The following is an 18,218-nucleotide window of genomic DNA, read 5'->3' as shown; positions in this document are numbered from 1 at the left end:
TTGTTAATTAGTTCGTAAACATTTCCGTCGCGCGTGAAAATTTGTCGCTAAGCTGTTTGCACGAATCCCGCAGATTACTTTTGAGAAACGGTCGCACGGGCGTCCACATCCCGCGGCGATTATAACACCCGCGGAATTAAGCAGTATGAAATATTCATGGGCGGCCTTTATGAGCGGGGCTGCGCGAGCGTATATTATTTTATTACCTAGTGGACGTTGCATAATGTCTGCGGCACGTAGGCCGTTCGCCGCGCGGGAGTGTGGGGTCGATTGTTACGATCCTCTATTGTTTTATATTATAATTTGTCACCGCTGGCTGACCGTCCGTAGCAGGGACTGAATACCGAAATAATTTCGCTGGCGATTCCGTGCCGCTGTATATACCGCGCATATAATCTTTGTTTTTATAACGCCGCAGTGCTAAAAACCTTTAATTACGCTGATATTGAACGTCAAACGTCGTTGTATAACCGTAATTTTCATAATAACGCTATAATGCCTCGCTGTAATGCCGGCATTACCGAGGATATATACCGGTATACACGTCGCTCGATAATGTCCTACCGGTATTTATTATAACAATCGACTTTTTTTCTAGCGTTATTGCGCAAAAGCGGAAAGTAGCGGTGTGCAAACGGTGTATTCTCTTATTGCGGCTTCGATCTTCCCATCCCCCGTCAGATTTCGTCAGATGTAATTCGTCTTTTCGACAGACACTCGTTATTTGTGCGCATGCGTTAGCGGAACATTATATTTATTCAAAATCTAATCCCGCGAAAACAAATCAACTTAATCGGAAACACGGTATTAAACAGTCGAGATAGATGAATACAGACCGCTGAATAGCAATAAATTTAGATATGTCGTGAATATTGATCAGCGAACAAATATAATTGCTCTGTGTGTTATTCAATACCATTTGTTATTAATGGACTAATTGCGGATATGAATTATTATAGCGTACGCGGGTAGATTTGCCTTGCTGGAAATTATGTTATTTCGAACATGTAGAACCGCTCGCTCGCGCGCTATCTCGTTCCCCCTTCTCTCTCTCTCTCTCTCTCTCTCTCTCTCTCTCTCTCTCTCTCCGTAAGTGCTCGATTTTAAACTTCAATTAATTGTTGTTATTGCGTAAGCGGTAGTGTCGCGTGTATTGAGAACGCGCGGGCGCTTTGCGGCTCGCGCGCGGACCCTCCTCGCCTCGCGAGTAACAAACATTACGCGTTTACTGCGTCTCCGTCAATGACTGCCGCGCGTCGATACCCGCAGGAACGCTCGCTAATATCGCAAACGATATCGAATCGCATAAATTGCTATCGCACGTATTACGGCAAATGACTCGGCCGGCTGTTGTCCATCGGCGGCGGTCGCGTTCTCTCGTCGCTTTCTTTTTGTCGCGTGAAATCGCCGGCTCGGTCAGGATGTGGCGGGCGGATAAAGAATCTCCCCCTCCCTCCCCGGACGTTGAGAACTGCCGCGCGGCGAGAGGGTGATCGAGCTGGCAGCGTCGAGACCCCCGCGCGATATGGGGGATGCGGAAGACCGGTGTGCAACGCGGCTGGTATGGAGGAACTTTATGTGCGTGTGTGCATGCGCGCTTACGTATACACCTGCAAAAGAGCGGGCGAAATTGTGTGCGAGTGGGTCCAGTTAGGTGCTACTTTACGGGCAGTAACTGCCGTCGTAAACATAGCAAACACAGGCAGGCCGCGCGCCTGGCTCCGGCTCGATCGGTACGGTACACGTTCTCGTGTGCCCCGCACCTTTTCCCAATTTTATTTTATCCCCGTGCACCAGCGAGAATGTCTAATCGCCACGTTCGACCGTCCGCCGTCCTCTGCCGTCTCTCCGTCACGGCCGATCGGCCGGAAGATATCGGGATCGAGAGCTGCACCTAGTGTGCGGCTGAACTGAGTTCGAAATGAACTCTCTCACTCTTTCACCCTCGGCCTCTCTCTCTCTCTCTCTCTCTCTCTCTCTCTCTCTCTCGCTCTCTCTCTCTCTCTCTCTTTCTGCCGACCCCTTTCGAACTGTCCCATCAGAGAGGATTAGATTTTACGGGTCGTTAGTCGGAACGAGAACCCGTCTATAATCGCCGAGAGCTTAGAAATACGTGGCTGACTTTCGAAGCCATTAGTATTTAACTGATCGTCATTTAGTACGCCGGTACTTTGAACGTTAAGAACGTGGATTTACTTATCGCGTCCTCCTCTCCTTCACGAGTCTTTCTTTCGCGATGATTGCGCGATCGAACGCTAAGCTGACCGCCGCGATGAATTGGAGCTGGTCGTGGGAGGGGGGGGGGGGACGCGCGCACACGCGCGCTTTGGGATTTTGAGTAGTAATCTCTCGGCGATATACCGTAATGGATATTACGCCGCTAAATCTTGTAATATGTACATCGGCACCGAGACTCGTCCGAGGGTCATTTATCGTAGTCTAAAACGGGGTCAGCGGTTGTAGGACTTAGCTTTCGTTCACGCGTTGAGTAAGCACGTGACGCGACGTTTTTAGCGCTCAAGATACGATAGCTTACCGCGGGAGTAACTCCGGCTGTGCGACCCGCCCCGCCGTCGAGTTATCTCTGCAGTATCTGCTGCATAAATCAGGAGCCGTGGATTACGAAGCTAAGGCTGCGGAAGTAACGGGATTAACGTGCATCGCCGGTCAGGGCGGGATGCGCTTCGTGGCGCGGCGCAAACTCCATAATTGGAAAGAGGATGGAGTGCGGCTGCGCTATGCGCGTCGGCCAGCTATCGTTTACCCGCTTGTCCGAATTATTACGCGCATATCGTAATTCGCGAGGTCGTTGATCGCGCGAGTGTCGCGAGAAAGAGAGCGGAAAGGAGGTGCAAAGACGATCGCGACGCGGTTGGAGCAGTTCGTAGACGACAAGGCTCGTAGACAAGAAGGCAACTCGGTACCAGGATCCATCCATCTATCCTGCGCGACGCTGGCGGGACGAGTTTGTTTTCTTACGTAAAGACCGCTTCGGGCGACCTACTTTTCGCTGGTTTCGTAGCATTCGCGTCTCGAAAGCCCGCGCGCGACACCTTGTTGGTTCTTGCCATTAGGCGGAAACAGCGGTAATTCTCGCAGACATCAGCCCCCGCTCTCTCTCTCTCTCTCTCTCTCTCTCTCTCTCTCTCTCATCCCAGCTCCCGGTTAAAGTAATTTTAGAATTAGCCTCCCGAACGTAGATCGCGAGGAAGCTCGTTCTACTTTAGACGGAGGAGTTTACAAACACATAAACTCGACCGGTTGTCAAGGTGCCGGTTCGGTCTTTCCCCGCTCTTTCGGCTGATGAGGAGCTCCCATCCTCATCCGGGCGCAATTTTCGAGAGCGCGAAGATCGGCGGTATTTTCTCAGGGAGACTAAATGTAATTAAAGTTTACGACAAACAAGGAGCGCGAACGAGTCCAACGCGGGTGCAGCGCGAATAAAAAGCTGGCTCGCCGAGCATCGATTATTCGTGCCGGCCGCGCGTTGCCAAAACGAAACTTGCCGTTTACATTTGCATCGTGCTTGTCTACAGCAGCGCCGTTGTGCTTGTCAACAGTGAAGAAATATAGAGCGTCCTCGCGGCCGCCGCCGTCGTCGTCGCCGTCGTTGCCGCGAGCGCAGGGCGTGGTCGGGCGACAGTTAATAGTTGAGTCACGTTGTTCTTGCAGTCGCAAATACTTTAATCTCGCGCTCATCCCACCAGCCGCTTCGCGAGCTTCCCGTCCGCGAGCTGTAAGAGGCTCTCGTTTCTTTCGCTCACACCGCGAGATGAAGTTGTCCTCGTACACCGGCTCGATGCCGTCTAGAACTCCGCTGGAAGCGAGGCTCCGCTTTGCTAAATCTCGCTTCTTAGCCAGTCCGGGAGCAGCGCGGCTTCCTGGGCTTGAAAATCCTTCTCGCGTGTATCGTTCGATTCCGGCCGGTGTGCGGCCAGAATTCGAGATTTACGCGAATTCGCCGGGATTTATGCGCGTCTTCGTGGAAATTGACGCTGAGTTAGAGCTCTAGCGGCACGCCAGGCCAGGCCGTGCAGCAGTTAGGGTGCCGTGGGCCAAGCACTCTAAGCACTTTCGGCGTTTATAGCGGCGCGACAAATTTACGATACGCCGCGCGCGTCGCGAAAACGCGACGCGTTGTCCCAGCGCCATAGCAGCGCCCCCGATGTGTGATACTCAAAGCGCGGGGGGTTTGCCGCTTAATTATCAGGATCTGCGTCCTCCCTCTTTGAGCCGTGCACGATACTTCGTACGTCGGCGAAAAGTGGATTGCGATGGTTTGGACGCTTCCCAAGAAGAGCGGCTACGGAACGCGCGCGAGCGTATAGCGACAGCAAATAGATCTGGAATACGCGGCGACTGTACGGCCGGCGTGTAAACCGAGGCTTTGCTTTCGGCGGGTTATTTACGGCGGCTCGCCGTAACATTTTTCAGAAGTTTAATGTGGCGAAATATTCACGATTCGGCGCACTCCCAAAAACTCCCAGTGGCGGCTTCGCGCTCGTGTGTTTTCGAACCTCCGGCCGCGTGAAGTCTTCTTTGTGTACAGCGCCGGTGCCATCGCCGCCGTGTCGGGCTAGTTTAATGCGTGCGACGATCGACTGGAGGATAATTAATCGGGACACGTAGCGCCTGACCGGGTACCTCTCTGCAGGCGCGAGCGTCACTTTGAAGCGTCGCGCGACTACGTTCTTCCGGGCCGAATTTTAGCGTCGGCTCCAAATTAAGCTGAACAGGTAAACCCCGGCGTCTTAGAGACAGCGAGGTAAACAAGCAAAAGCAATGAAGCTCGCTTCCCCCCCATCCTCCCCCCCCTCCCGGTCTGTCGTGCTCGGTTTCCCTGTTCGTTCCCTCTCGCTTGCCGTCCTTTGCTCTCTCGCGCCGCAAACCGACCACTTCTATTTCTCCGGTCTAGGTCGGGCTCTATTTTCCAAGACCCCTCCACTCGTGACGCTTGAGAGAATAATTTAGAGAGCACTTTGGTGGTGACGGCGACAGCGGCGACGGCGGCGGCGGTGGCGGTGGCGGCGACTCTACCCCGTCCAACCAACCAACCACCCACTCACCCAGCCAGCCAGCCAGCCAGCCAGCCAACCAGCCACCCACAGCCACGACCGAAGATATCTTTCCACTCGCTTTTCCACCTTCTTCCTCTTACCGTGCCGCGCCCGCTTTATGAATTGTCTGGTCCGAAGTTATGGCCGGGCCGGGCACCCGTAAACTGCCGTCGCGAGTCGACCGGGAGTCGACTGCCGGTGACGTCCACGGGGCCCTTTCGCGAGAATCTCCGACAGACTTCCGGTTACCACCGTCCGGTTGCCTGCACCGGGCCGATGTCGCAGTCGCTCGTCTTTCTTCACCCTTACCGAGGATTACCCAGGGCTCTACACTCACATTTGGAATCGAGCGCTCGCCGACCGTCCTTTGACTTATGGACAATTCGCGCGCGACCTCTTCTTACTCCTCTTCCGTCTCTCTCCGAGATAATCGCGGTCCTAACGTTTATTCGCGAATCACTTCCAATATGTGCCTTCGCTCGAACTTAACGGCTTAGCCGCCGGTGTCGAATCGATCCCGATCGTCGACGGTGGAGAGATGAAAAGGAGAGGGAAGGAAGATGCGCGCGCGCGCGCTCGCGATCGTGCCCGGGCGTTAATTGCAAGTGCAAATCGCCGCGTTGCACGCAGCGATGCCGAACGCGTGAGCGTTTTCGCGTATCGATCATCGCGCAATTAAGCGTAGAGCGTAGGGAGATGACATCTGCACGCTGTGAGCTTTCTCTGATGGATGACAGTTCTTGCTGCCTCGGACGACGCGCCGATACTCGATGATATTTTGATGGCCAGATCGACGCTGACACAATGACAAGTTTGCTTCTGATTCGCGCGAGGACGGCGATGCTGCAGTATCGCCGGCGGACAAGAGAGCGGTGACTAAACCAATACTTTGATGGATGATGCCATCGCTCGGGCTTGGCATCAATATGAATGTTTGAAGGAGCGCGTTGACGACAAGGCATCACGGGACAACATCCTTATTCCGCGCGGCGCGTCCTAAAAACTCGAGTGACTCTGCGAGAAGCTGCAGAATTTCGCTTTACATTCCGCCTCTCGTATCGAAGTGTCTCGCATATTTCCCTCTTGCCTCGCGGACGCGAGTGCGGCGACGAGTGACTTCGGAGAATTCTCTTTGCGGACACAAAACGCCGCTTTTGCCACAGACACTCGTGCTCGTGCTCGCAACGTCTCGCGACCGAACCGCGCGGCTCGAAAATTTATCCGATTCGGGCGCACTCGTGAATTAACCTTTGTCTTTGCACTCGCAATTCCGCGAGCGGCCTCGACAGGCGACGTGCCTCGCCTCGATCATCGTGGCGCGGAAGTGCGTGACACACATCGTGACACCGCTGCCTCGCTCTCGTTGAAGTTGCGCCTCGTCTGTTTTCTCTATGACAATTCCCGTTTTACGAGCGCTGGAAATGAGAGTGGTCAGGAGGGGAAGAGAGAGAGGGGGGGAGAAAGAGAGAGACAAAGAGAGACAGAGAGAGACAGACAGACAGAGAGAGAGAGAGAGAGAGAGAGAGAGAGAGAGAGAGAGAGAGAGAGAGAGAGAGAGAGAGAGAGAGAGAGAGAGAGGAGGGGAGAGAGTGAGAGAGACGGTTGCCGTGACCACGAAATATAGTCGGGGCCCCTTTGTCGCGACAAAGAACGAGCCCGCGGCGAGGAGCCTGGCGGAGCGAGGGGCGCGTTAATACTAAAAGCAATAAGCAAGGAGTGGTCGCGGATGGGCGGCGGGGGTGATGCAGGGTTTTCCGAAGTTATTGTTGTGACCACCACTATTCCGCTTGGCTACAGCTCGGAGCGCGTGTCCACCCTCTCTCCTGACTGCGCCTTGCTAAATTAAATTTTGCTCAGCGTGCGGAAGACCGCGTAACAAAGACCGGAGCAAAGTTTGCCGGGGCATCGGGAGAGAATTATGCAGAACCGATTCTCTTGAGCACTTTATATTGCGCATTTCTTGATTAGGAAAGCGACTTTCCGTCCGTCCGTCCGTCCGTCCGTTCACACCGGTCCGCTCGCTCCGCGGCGAGAAGACGGCAGTGGCCGCGGCGTTATTCTTACGAGTCGCGCCCCATCGATCGATCCTCGCGAAAATTTCGAACGATCCCAAAGCGCCGGATCGTCCATGGATCTCCCTGTTGCATCGTAAACCGTTGCATAGAACGGCGGCACTCGTTCGCATTTGAAAAGGCATCTCCTCAACGACACGGAAATGTTCCTTCATTTCGGTTTATTCTTCTTCGTACCCGTTCCTCATTTTATTTTGAACCAGTTTAACAGTCGTCTCTCCTCTCTACAGTGTTCTCTCCCCCGAGAGACCAATTTTCTTTCTCTCTTTTCCTCTCTGCTCTCTCTCTCTCTCTCTCTCTCTCTCTCTCTCTCTCTCTCTCTCTCTTTCTCTTTTCTTTTTATATCGCTACCGGTGTATCGTGCTGCGGCGATTCAGCAAGCTCGACGAGTTACTACGAACTTGTCTGTCATAAAGTGCAGAGCGTCGAGCTCGCACGACGTGCTCAGAAAAAACGATCTCATCAGGATGTTTCGATTCGGGGAATTGCATTTGGCGGCACCGTGCCCGGGATTAAGCGTCGTCCGATCCCGAAAGAACTGGGTCATCGATCCTGCCCCCTCCCTCGGCGTAATTTTAAATTAGCGCACCTGGTCAGTTCCGCTGGGCCCACCCTCGCGCGCTACTCTCGTAATTCGTCGAATTAGCCGCGGCGAGAGGTTCAAAGGCGGCTGGCGCGGCGGCGTTGGTTCGGGGGGCGTCGCCGCCCTCGTGTCTTTTCTCCCTTCCCGCCGTTCTCTGCTCTCTCTTTTCTTTCCGCCGCTCGCATCCGCCTCTTTCGCTCATTCGCCGCACGGCATTCCGAAATTCTTCATTCGTGCGACGATCTATCAGCTTAATCGGCCGCCGTCCGATTCATAGGGTACACAATGAATCGCATCACGGCGCCGCTGTGTAATCCTCGCGCCGGCAATTTATATTAATTAGCCTGTTCGCGCGCGGCCCATTCGCGCTCAACATAAATTACCGCCGCTAATGATGAATGTCAGGTATAAACGTAATATTATGCAACCGTGCGGCTGTGTACGAGTGCCACGTCCGTCCGACCGACGGACCGACGGGAGGGGGGAGGGGTCTTCTCTCGCGCCCGCCGCCAGGTAGATCCGGGTCGTTAGAGGTACACACCAGCCAGCCAGCCATACGTGATGCGGCGCGTACACGTAGCCGCATACATTCGTCGGCGAAATCAACGTGACGTGTCCCGGCACGGTGATTACAAGCCGTCGCGAGGCGCGCACACGACTACGGCAACGGCAACGGCAACGGCAACGGTAACGGGGCTGCGACTCCGTCATTATCTCCGGCCGCGCGGCGTGATTACAAATTATTGATCAAAAATTAGCGTGTCGCGCGATGATTGCCGTTTTAATAAGCGGTCGCGCTATTTGCGCTACTCGCTCCGTCTCATTTGCTCATTACACGAGCCCCAGCCGTGTCGTCGTCGTGCGATTTTGAAACGAACGCGAAACACGACGCGATTACAGAGCGACGAGCAATTCACGAATACGGACGAGGCGGGGCAGCGGGAAGGAATGGAGAGGACAACTCTTGTTGTCGAGAGAGAGAGAGAGAGAGAGAGAGAGAGAGAGACCTTTCGGCAGGAGTGAATGAATCCTCTCTGCCGAAAACACCGCTCGCTGTTTCGCCCATCCGGAAATGCAGCGTCATCTAAGATTCTACGCGGCGTACGATTTTAGCCGTCGCAATCAACTGCAAAACTTCCACCTACGTCGTGTTTCAGTGATTTAATCTGGATTCGTCTGGCGGAGCAATTAGCGGAGCGTTTCTGACTCGGCGAAAATCAGGAAACTGCATGATAAACTCGCGCGAACGCAGGCCCTAGAAATCAGGGTGGCGCGGGGGGTGGCGTTGCGGCTGATTGCGAGCTGATCCCGCTTCCATCGCGCGTGTGATTTTAACGTATTATTTCGCGCTCGCGCTTCGTATAATCGATCCGGCGACCTCCGGGCGAGACGACAGACGACTGATTCTTAGCACGGCGTCCTCTCTCTCTCTCTCTCTCTCCCCCTCCCTCCCTCCCTCCCTCCCTCCCTCCTTCCTTCCCTTTCGCTGACGAGCGAGCGTCATGAATGCGCGCCTACGCGAACGTCTAAAGAATCGAATACCCAGTCCGAGCACGATCGGCGTAACGAGTTAGCCAACTCTTGTTTTTAGCACTTGCCGCTTTTACCAGCCCGGAGAATCGTGCAGTCTCTGCACTTCCGCAGTCTGCACCCACCCGGCCCTTCCCCATCCGTTCCCCGTAGGCAGGCGTCCGGGTTCATTCGTACACGACCCGCATACCAGTCCTTGTCTTTGCAAGGAGGCACCCTTACCACCGCCGGTCCTCCCGGCCGGTGCATCGGCCAAAGGAATCCTCGGGCCTCCTCCTCAAAAGTGGAAACTGGAAACGGGTGGGAAAGGTTGGTTGCAATCAAGCGCGGGTGCGGACTTTGAGGGTGCTCCGCTCCGTTTTCTCACGGTCTGCATTATCTTCCCAGACTCCCGCTGCGGCTCCAGTTCCTCCAGCCCGAGCGGCCGGAGAAATTGGAGGTTGAGGAGACAGAGGAGGCGGAAGAGCGTCCCCGTCTCCTTCCGTTTCCCCCGTCGCGCACTCGTTCCTCCTCGGCCTCGGTGAAATCGTCATCGATCGCCGTCGCGAGAAAGGAGTTAAGGTCGTTCGCTCGGTCGTTCGGTGCATGACGAGATATGCGGGACGGCCGGCTTCTTCGTGATCCGCTCCTATAATAGAGAGAGGTGGAGAGATCTCGCTCGAGCGGACAGTCAAACACTGCGATTCAACACTTGGCGCCTCGTTCGGCCGGGTAAACGAAAAAGGATCGGCCCGTTTCGCGCTATCGCGCGATTATCGCCCCGCGGTGCGGCGCGGAGAACAGGGGGTAGGTGTGGCTCGTCGCGTAACCGCTCTCGCGAGTTAACCTAATCCGAGTCGCGTTTGTTACAAGAAGCGACGGCACTTGGGATACCATTAGCTCCTGCTCGGCCAGCGACGGAAACAAGCGCGCGCGCCTGTGCTACGGCGGAGCACTGCATTCGCCAGTCACGTCGAATGACTGCTCCGATTTCGAGTGACGGCGCTTGAAATCCAAGTTTGCTCAATGTCTTGCCGATGTCTTAAAGCTCTCATTAGTGTAGCTTGTCGCCTTCGACGAGGCAAACGGCCGGGGGAGAATTAGCGATGTCAATATTTGCGCTGCAATCAACCCGCCTCGACTTTCCGTCCTCGTCGATCCACCCGCGCGCTCGCTCTCCCTCGCTCCCTCCCGCGTCCTCCCGGCCTCGACACCGACGCTGATTGTCATCCACACTTTCATGACCGGCTTCGAGCTGCTGCTCAGTCGTGTTGTTGCTGTTGTCTTTTCTCATTTTGCCGGCTCGTACACCTGATCTGTACACAGCGTCGCCGATAGCAAGCGAAGAGCAACACGGGCCGTATCCGTAGCCGGTACCGAATCAAGTCCGAACAAGGAACAAGTTTCTCGCGAGCGTTTATTTGATTCCTCGGGCGCAACTCCATCGTTCTCCATTTATCGAGTAACCAGTGATATTACCCGATACCACAGTACTCGCTCTCGGTGGCGCGTTGTCCGGCGGACTCTACAAGGATGCGTGACAAAGCGTCCGACCTGGTAAAACTCGTGCGCCGATCATTTGTACTTCTTACATTTGACAAGTCTGCGGCAATTTGTCGGCGATAAGAATGATCGAGCGTCTCGAAGCGAATCGCGCGATGGGCTGGAGGATGGCCAGCGGCGTTGAATCCCGGCAGCGGAGGAAGCGGTCGGCTCGGAAGGGTGAGACGTCGGAGAGAAATGTCGAAATTAAAGTTTTCGCAAGTTATTCGAACGCTACCTGCGGTGCGCTCGGTATGAATCGAATGTCATTTGTTGAACTTAAACGAGGAGGCGGCGGAGAGAGAAAGAAGGAGAGAGAGAGAGAGAGAGAGAGAGAAGAGAGAACAGAGAGATATAAAAGAGGGGCGGTTCGCAGAGGGCGGAGGGGGCCATAATGCAAACCCTTTCCCGGAAAGAACGATTGGGACGTCGAATGCGGCGGAAAGACCGCGCGCTGGTGAAGGAGCGCGCGTCAGCGTCGCAAATTGAAAGTTCGCATCCAGAGACCCACTATTTTCTCTTTCCGCTCGTACAAATCTTCGCTCGGGACTGGAGCGCGTTATTTTCGGTCAGAGGGGGTTGTCCGTTACCGCGAGAATAGATAGCGACTTTTATCGGAATGTAATTTAGCGGCATTTCTCTTAAATTAATTCTCCGCGTGCGTTCGTTCCTTCATCTACGTTGCAATTTTTCCCGAAAGCGACGAGCAACTTGCGATGCGGAATCACATTGCGCTTGAGCGCGCCCACGCGTGCGGCGCGAGTAATTAGCGTTGGCCTCCGGCGTGAATAACGGCGTGAATAACGAAAAAATAATGACCGAGATTCCACGATCGGTTAAATAAGACAGGGTCCCGTGGCTGTCGCGCGATCTTTGCCCCGGCCTAGTCCCATTCACCTCGACGGTAGGTTTTCCCTCGGTCCCTCGCTTCCCCCTTTGCTTTAGCTTCACTTCCACCCTCCCCCATCTCCTTTTTCCCTTCTCCATCCCTTTCGTTTCCTACTACCTTTCTCTGTCCTTTGCTCTCTCTCTCTCTCTCTCTCTCTCTCTCTCTCTCTCTCTCTCTCTCTCTCTCTCTCTCTCTCTCTCTCTCTCTCTCTCTCTCTCTCTCTCTCTCTCTCTCTCTCTCTCTCTCTTCCCCGTCCCTTTTACCCTCACCTAGTGGCGTGACACATGGCCAGCATTTATAGCGCGAGATAGCGCCGGCGGTTCTCGACAGCACCGGCAGATTTATCCTCCACGGTTATTGGAGTTATACAAAGGATTTTTCCAACTGATCCCATAAAGTATCTGTGCCTGATGCCCTATTATTTACGCAGCCGGCAGCGGCTGATGCCGCGAAAGCGCGCGCGCTCGCTCTAGCTTTTCGTTCCTAGTTTTTTGCGCCGGAATGCGGAGCGTCGTCATGAGCTTGTCGCGGATGCTATTTTACGCTCCGTCGTTTCTCGATACACCGCGAAGCCGGTATCTCGCCGATATCGTCTTTTCATTGAGTGAATTATTGTCGTCGACGAGCATCGATGTTGCTGCGGTGCACACTGCGCGAAACCAGCGGCGAATATCGCACTCAGTCAGTGTTTTGATATCGGTTGGCTCGATACTTTGTTTTTCACGTCGTTGCATACTACGTTGCATTAGTTTAGCCTGCGGAATAATTGGACACGCAGAGTCTAATTGGCACTCGTAAGTCGATCTATCTGTGTTTAAATCATCGAGTCTTCGTCGAAAGTCAGTCGTCGTACGTTGAAAAGATAACCGAGAGCATGTATCGTGCGAAGACATATGCCGAGACACACAATTTCAAAGTCAAATCTTTTCAAAGTAGACCCTTTTTTATCCCCATTATAATTTCATTCCCACACATTCAATTCAGTTGAGTTTCATCGCTGGATTATCTTACAATTTATTGTAATTGTCCGCTTTCCGTCGTAATTTCCGTCGAATTTCGCGAAGCTTTATATGCAAAAGAAAAAATGTAACGATATCCACAAGTGAAGGATAAAAAAATTATAGTTCGCCGAGATAGTTCTTACTTGCGAGAAGAAAAGCCAGAGACAATCGTTAAATGAAATCGCGTCGTATTTTCGCGAACGAATACTTGTGCGCTGTCTGTAAACTGAATGCATACGTTACGTTACGCCGTTACCCATCGTTGTACCGTTTATCCCTGCGCTCGCTCGTTCATTCGTTCATCCATTTGTTTGCTAGCGAGTTCGCACCCGCGTTGTTCGGCATTAATGGATGGCCGCTGTTTCCGTACGTTTTATCGCCGACTGGAGCTCATGGGTATCGTCCGAGTGGTAACCGCCGGGGCCAAAACTGGCCGTAGCATTGATCCAGTTCTGTAGAATTTAGGTGAATGGTACGGTTCGGCTGTGCGCTATCTACGCTGATCCCGCCTTCGGATTTTCTCTCTCTTTTCGGGTTAAAAAGCGATTCCGATTCGGAGAGGATTAACGACGTTAGTAGAAAATGGTGAGACGATATAGCACATCGTGTGCAGAGTGTGACGAAGTGTACTTTCGGGTTGAACCTCAGATCAAGCTGCATGTGCGCGTATGTTTACAAATGTAAAACCGAAATTGTTGAAAATCAGTTGGTTGTCGCACGTCGAACAATCAACTTGCACCGTGCGTACGATTTATTCATTATGGGTGGGAAATATTTTTCATTGAAGAATAATCCCCGCGTTCATTGTGCGTTGAATTGTAAACGTCAGAATCAAGTCGAATCAAGAGTTGAGATATTGAGAGGATCGAGAAAGTTACCTCTCTTCCTCCGTTCCTCTCTGGCACGTTTCTCTCGTTTCTGCGCAATTAGGCCGTTAGACAACAGGATATACATAACAGGGACGGATATTTTCCTGTTCGCAGGACTCGGAAGGCGACACACCCCTTCACGACGCGATCTCTAAGAAACGGGATGACATGTTGGCTCTGTTGTTGGACCATGCCGCAGACATCACCCTCACCAACAACAATGGCTTCAACGCTCTGCACCACGCTGCTCTTCGTGGCAACCCAAGGTGAGTGCTTCGCGTTTTCAGATGTGACGCTTTTGTCCGCGGCGCTGAATGCGCCGTCGTCGTTCCAGAATTTAACCGTCAGTAGCGAGCTGCGGCGCGCGAGCTGACACGTAGACACCGATAAACGCCTGGCGCCGGATAATAATTACGCGCGCGTCTCACTTCTCGTAACTAATGGATAGGTAGGCTGTATCCCGAGAATTTCGAGCGACACCCTGAGACGCAGCAGCGTCTCACATTAATCCGGCGAGGCCGGCTTGCTTGCGACGAGACAAATCGCTCGCGCGCCGATACTTATATTTTGCGTGTCCGACTACGTCCGGCGATCGACATCTCGATCGATAGCTCGTCGGAGAAAGAGTCGGATTCCTTTTGCCCGAGACACGAGCGTTTAAGCTAAACGTCGCTACCGAACAACGGACTTTCTTGGCAAAAGCGGGCTTTTTCCCGCGAGAAGTTACGAGCGAAAAGATTTTCCAACGGCATGTCCAATCGGCCCGTTCTTCCTTCCGCCTTCTTTGTTCCCTTGTCCGACGAATCATAAAAGAACGTTGGACCACAGATGTTCCTCGAAGCCGTCGTTGTCGTCGACGTCGTCCGCGCCGTCTTGCCGTTTTCCTCTTTCCCTCTCTCTCTCTCTCTCTCTCTCTCTCTCTCTCTCTCTCTCTCTCTCTCCCCCCCCTTCACCTTTCCCCCTCCCTCCCTCCGCCCCGTGACGAAGTCTAATCGACCCGGTCATTCTCGAGAGGTAGCGAGTCAATTTTACCTCGATTCTCACCTCCCATTCTCCCGTTCAATTTAGCCGTGCGGACTCTCAGGGCTTTTCGAGATTTGCCCACTTCTAGTTATTACTTCAAGGCAAAGACGGAGTAATGGGGCGAGCGACGATATCCAGTTGGAAACTATATCACGGCTAAAATAACGTTATCTTCTAATGACGTCGGTTTGCATATCTGTGCCCGCGCGCGCGCGCGCGAAGCGCGATCTCCGTATCTCTTCTTCGCAAAGTCAAATACTTACCAGTTTTGCGAAGGAAGCAACGGTTGAAATTACTCTCGTTTCCGCGACGCTTGAGCGAGAGAAGGCCCTCCGCGACTTGTAAATTAACTCGCGGCGTTGTTTCGCGACGACTTTGCGCTTCCTCGTCGTCCGTCGTGTCGTACTTTTTTCTTTTCTCCGCGCGTTTTCACGCGCGGATTTCAATAGATTTCGAAGCTCCGGGCTTGCGCCGTGCTATATCGCTTTGCTTCTGCTCTCCTCTCGCATTTTTCCCTTTCTACCGTGTTTCTGCGCTCGCACGAGAGACTCTCCTCGACATTTCGCGCCTGCTTTCGGATCTGGAAAACGGAGGCGCCGGCTGCATATAGTAGTTCTACAATCACGGTTACGAGGCACTTATTCTCGACCCCACGCCACGGTCGCGCCGTGCCGGGGGTCGAATCAGCGATTCGCAGTCGCTTTCACTCCGTGACGATGTTATCGCTGAAATAACAGGAAAATTTTCATCGTCTGCCGGAAGAGAAAAGATATCGGAACTCGTAGATTGCTTGGACTTCCTTCGGCTTTAAGCACGTTACCACCGCGGCGCCGCCGTGCAAAATGGAATTAGATTGCACGCCGGAGGTAACCTCGCGTCGCGGTGAGAAGGCTCTCGAAATGCACGGAGGAATAATCAGCGAACGAGAATCTCGCGAGCGTCGGAGAATGAGCCGCGAGACTTCGAGAGGGCTCGCTCGCGATACCGCGAGAGCGATACTTTTACTCGTCGGATCTTTATTCATCGGACCGTAAAGTTAATCGCGCCGACACGAACACGCAGCTTCACCGTGCGCACGGCATATTTCCATCTTGCAGAAGGAATTCCTCGAAGCCCGATTGCGCGATAAATTCCCACGCGGCCGTATTGTCGTGTCCTAATTGGCAAGGGGGAAGGGTGAGGGCGTGGAACAAATTCCTCTGATAAATCACCTCGCATTTCACCTCGCTTCCGTTACTGCCGCTTCCTGCGTATACACACACGTACAGGAAAATGCGCGTCGCCGTACGCGAGCATACGCCGTCCGCCTCCACGTCGCCACGTCGTTATCTGCTGGAAAAACAACGAAAGCGATGATCGGATGACGTTGCGCGCGCGCGCGCGCGCTGAGATTCGGAGGCCGATAGAGGCGGTCAATCGATCTGTGCGGATTCGAGTGTCGCGCATCGATCGTACGCGCTGGCGATTCAATTTACCACCCACGTCATAATCCGAGATACGAGGACTTAACAGGAGAGGTAGTGAGAGAGAGAGAGAGAGAGAGAGAGAGAGAGAGAGAGGGGGGGGTAGGGGAGACAAGGGAATTCGATACCGTTGTCTATTCCCAGCTCTCGGAGCAAACGACGAGGATAATCCGAAGAGTATCGACAGCAAGAAACGCCAACCTTACTTACCGTTAACCTCGTCACAGTTGGCTAATTATAACGGCAATCTAACGTATAAGAAAAACGCTCGAGGGTGACTTGAAATTAACTCGGGCTAGAGGATAGTTTGCAGTAAGTGAATACTCGAAACCGATGAGATTTACTTTGCCCGTCATTATATAGACTACAGAGAGAACAGTTGTGAACAAACGAACTAGCGAGCGTTTCGGCGCCGCGCCGCCTCGAGTACAGACGCTGTAATCACGAAACGTATCAACACGGAGGTAGCTGACGTGCTTTGAGCGTGCCGCACAATCAGAAATCAATTGCTGTTCATGAAGAAACAGCCGAGAACTTGTGTATGAAATAAGCGTCACGAGTGCTACACGCTGCACGCGGCAGCAGGGGGTTGTTTCAGCCTGCCCGCGGCGGTCGCGATTTCCTCGGCGATTACTCGGCCTGCGAATGCGAATTTAAAGCGTCAACGAGTCGTTGTTACCCTCGCTGCACCGGTCGCATTTCCCAAAGTACACTTAGATCATGACGAATGCACCGGGTATATTCGATGTAGTCCGGAGTTCCTCTGTTCTCCTTCGCGCCCCGGCATTCTTCTCTTCGGGTCTCGTTCCCGGCCACGGACGGGCCGAGCGGCCAGTCGACCTTCCTTCCTCCTCCTCCCCCCCCCTCCTTTCCCTTCCCCTAATCTCACCGTGGCCTGGCCTGGCCTGGCCTGGCCTGCCTTGCCCTGTCGGCCTTTCCTCGCGTTTGCGCTCGCTCTCTGAAGGAACCGCCGGTTTCTCTCAAGACCTGTGAAGCTCTGAAGCCGAACGAACGGACGTCCGGAGACGTAATTTCCTGCTCTCCTGGTGCGGCGGCCTCTCGTCCTTTCCTCGTCTCTCCTCCCCGAACCACCCTCGCCGCGTCTGCCGCTTTGTAGGGTACATTCTGCGAGGGTTGTCGACGAAACTTCCCTCGTTTTCCATGCTTCTGCTCACAGTCTCTGTACGTTCCCGAATTAGGGTCGACCGACGGTCGACGCTCGCGAGTGCCCGCGAGTGCCCGCGAGAGAACACTCGTACGGAAGGCAACAAACCCGTAATTATCTGCGTTCCGCGCGTTTACGGTGAATCGTCCCGTTATTGACGATTTATCCGGAATCGACGGCGGTTGGAGCCGGCCGTGTCCGTTATTCTTGCGACACGCGACACGATTACGTATAACGGGGCTTTTCCAACGGGAAGAGACAATGCCCTCACGTTGTGTAGAATCTGACAACCGCAGCGTGTTACGTCGAATGCCAGTCACTGAAAAATATTTATCGTCTTCAATCACCACGCGGTCGGATCGTTTTAGCTTATCGTTATCGCCGAGAGCCGATGCGCGCCGCTCTGTTAAATATTTTTCAAGGGATTATTACCGCAACATGTAATAAATTCTCACCCTCTGTTTGTGAGGAGAGCGCGGCAGTGATAAAGCGATCACACGATAAATAGCGCATCAGCGATGCATTATCGTCGATGAGTATTCTATGAGGCATAATATTTTTACGCGCGTCGAAACTGCCTGCCCGATTGCAATCAATAATGCTTTAACGTTGCAAAAGTAGAATACGGTCAAAGCGTCGGTCAATATGCCGGCGTTACAATGAAAGGCCACTAAAATTGGTCGGTTATAGTGTCCCCTTTTGTGCCGGCTCGCAATAGCCTGTTATCCGACCGTGATGGTTAAATCATTATGCTCGCGAGCAGAGATATAAACACGAGTCATATACTAAATTCTACCACATGAATCGGATCGTCCCGTTCGCGCTAAATATTGCGGCACTATCTGCGTGTCGCTAACTGATTGACGTAAATCATGAAATTGATGGTTTAAATCGTCATCCTTTGTAACGGTCGTCATCACAGCAACAAGCCGGAATAACAACCTCGCGCGCGCGCGCGCGCGACGCGACACGAGCGCAACGCAGAGACTCTTTCTAGAGAGCCTCACAGGAAGAGAGTAGCAAACTGATCACGTGACCAGGTCTC

The 18,218-nt window shown here is 53.4% G+C and overlaps 1 protein-coding gene across 1 annotated transcript in view; it reads left to right on the top strand.

Moving 5' to 3' along the window:
• The window catches only part of mib1 (E3 ubiquitin-protein ligase mind bomb 1), a 408,643-nt gene that overhangs the window by 36,128 nt on the left and 354,297 nt on the right, over positions 1–18,218 (top strand). The window contains exon 10 of the mRNA XM_011153388.2: positions 13,637–13,788. Within this exon, the coding sequence (XP_011151690.1) occupies positions 13,637–13,788 (152 nt within the window). The remainder of the gene's footprint in view (positions 1–13,636; positions 13,789–18,218) is intronic.

Source organism: Harpegnathos saltator, unplaced genomic scaffold (assembly GCF_003227715.2).
Source record: "Harpegnathos saltator strain DR-91 unplaced genomic scaffold, Hsal_v8.6 scaffold219, whole genome shotgun sequence".
NCBI classification, from domain to species: domain Eukaryota; kingdom Metazoa; phylum Arthropoda; class Insecta; order Hymenoptera; family Formicidae; genus Harpegnathos; species Harpegnathos saltator.
Note: the sequence above shows the minus strand (reverse complement) of the source record. Positions and strands in the feature narration are given on the sequence as shown.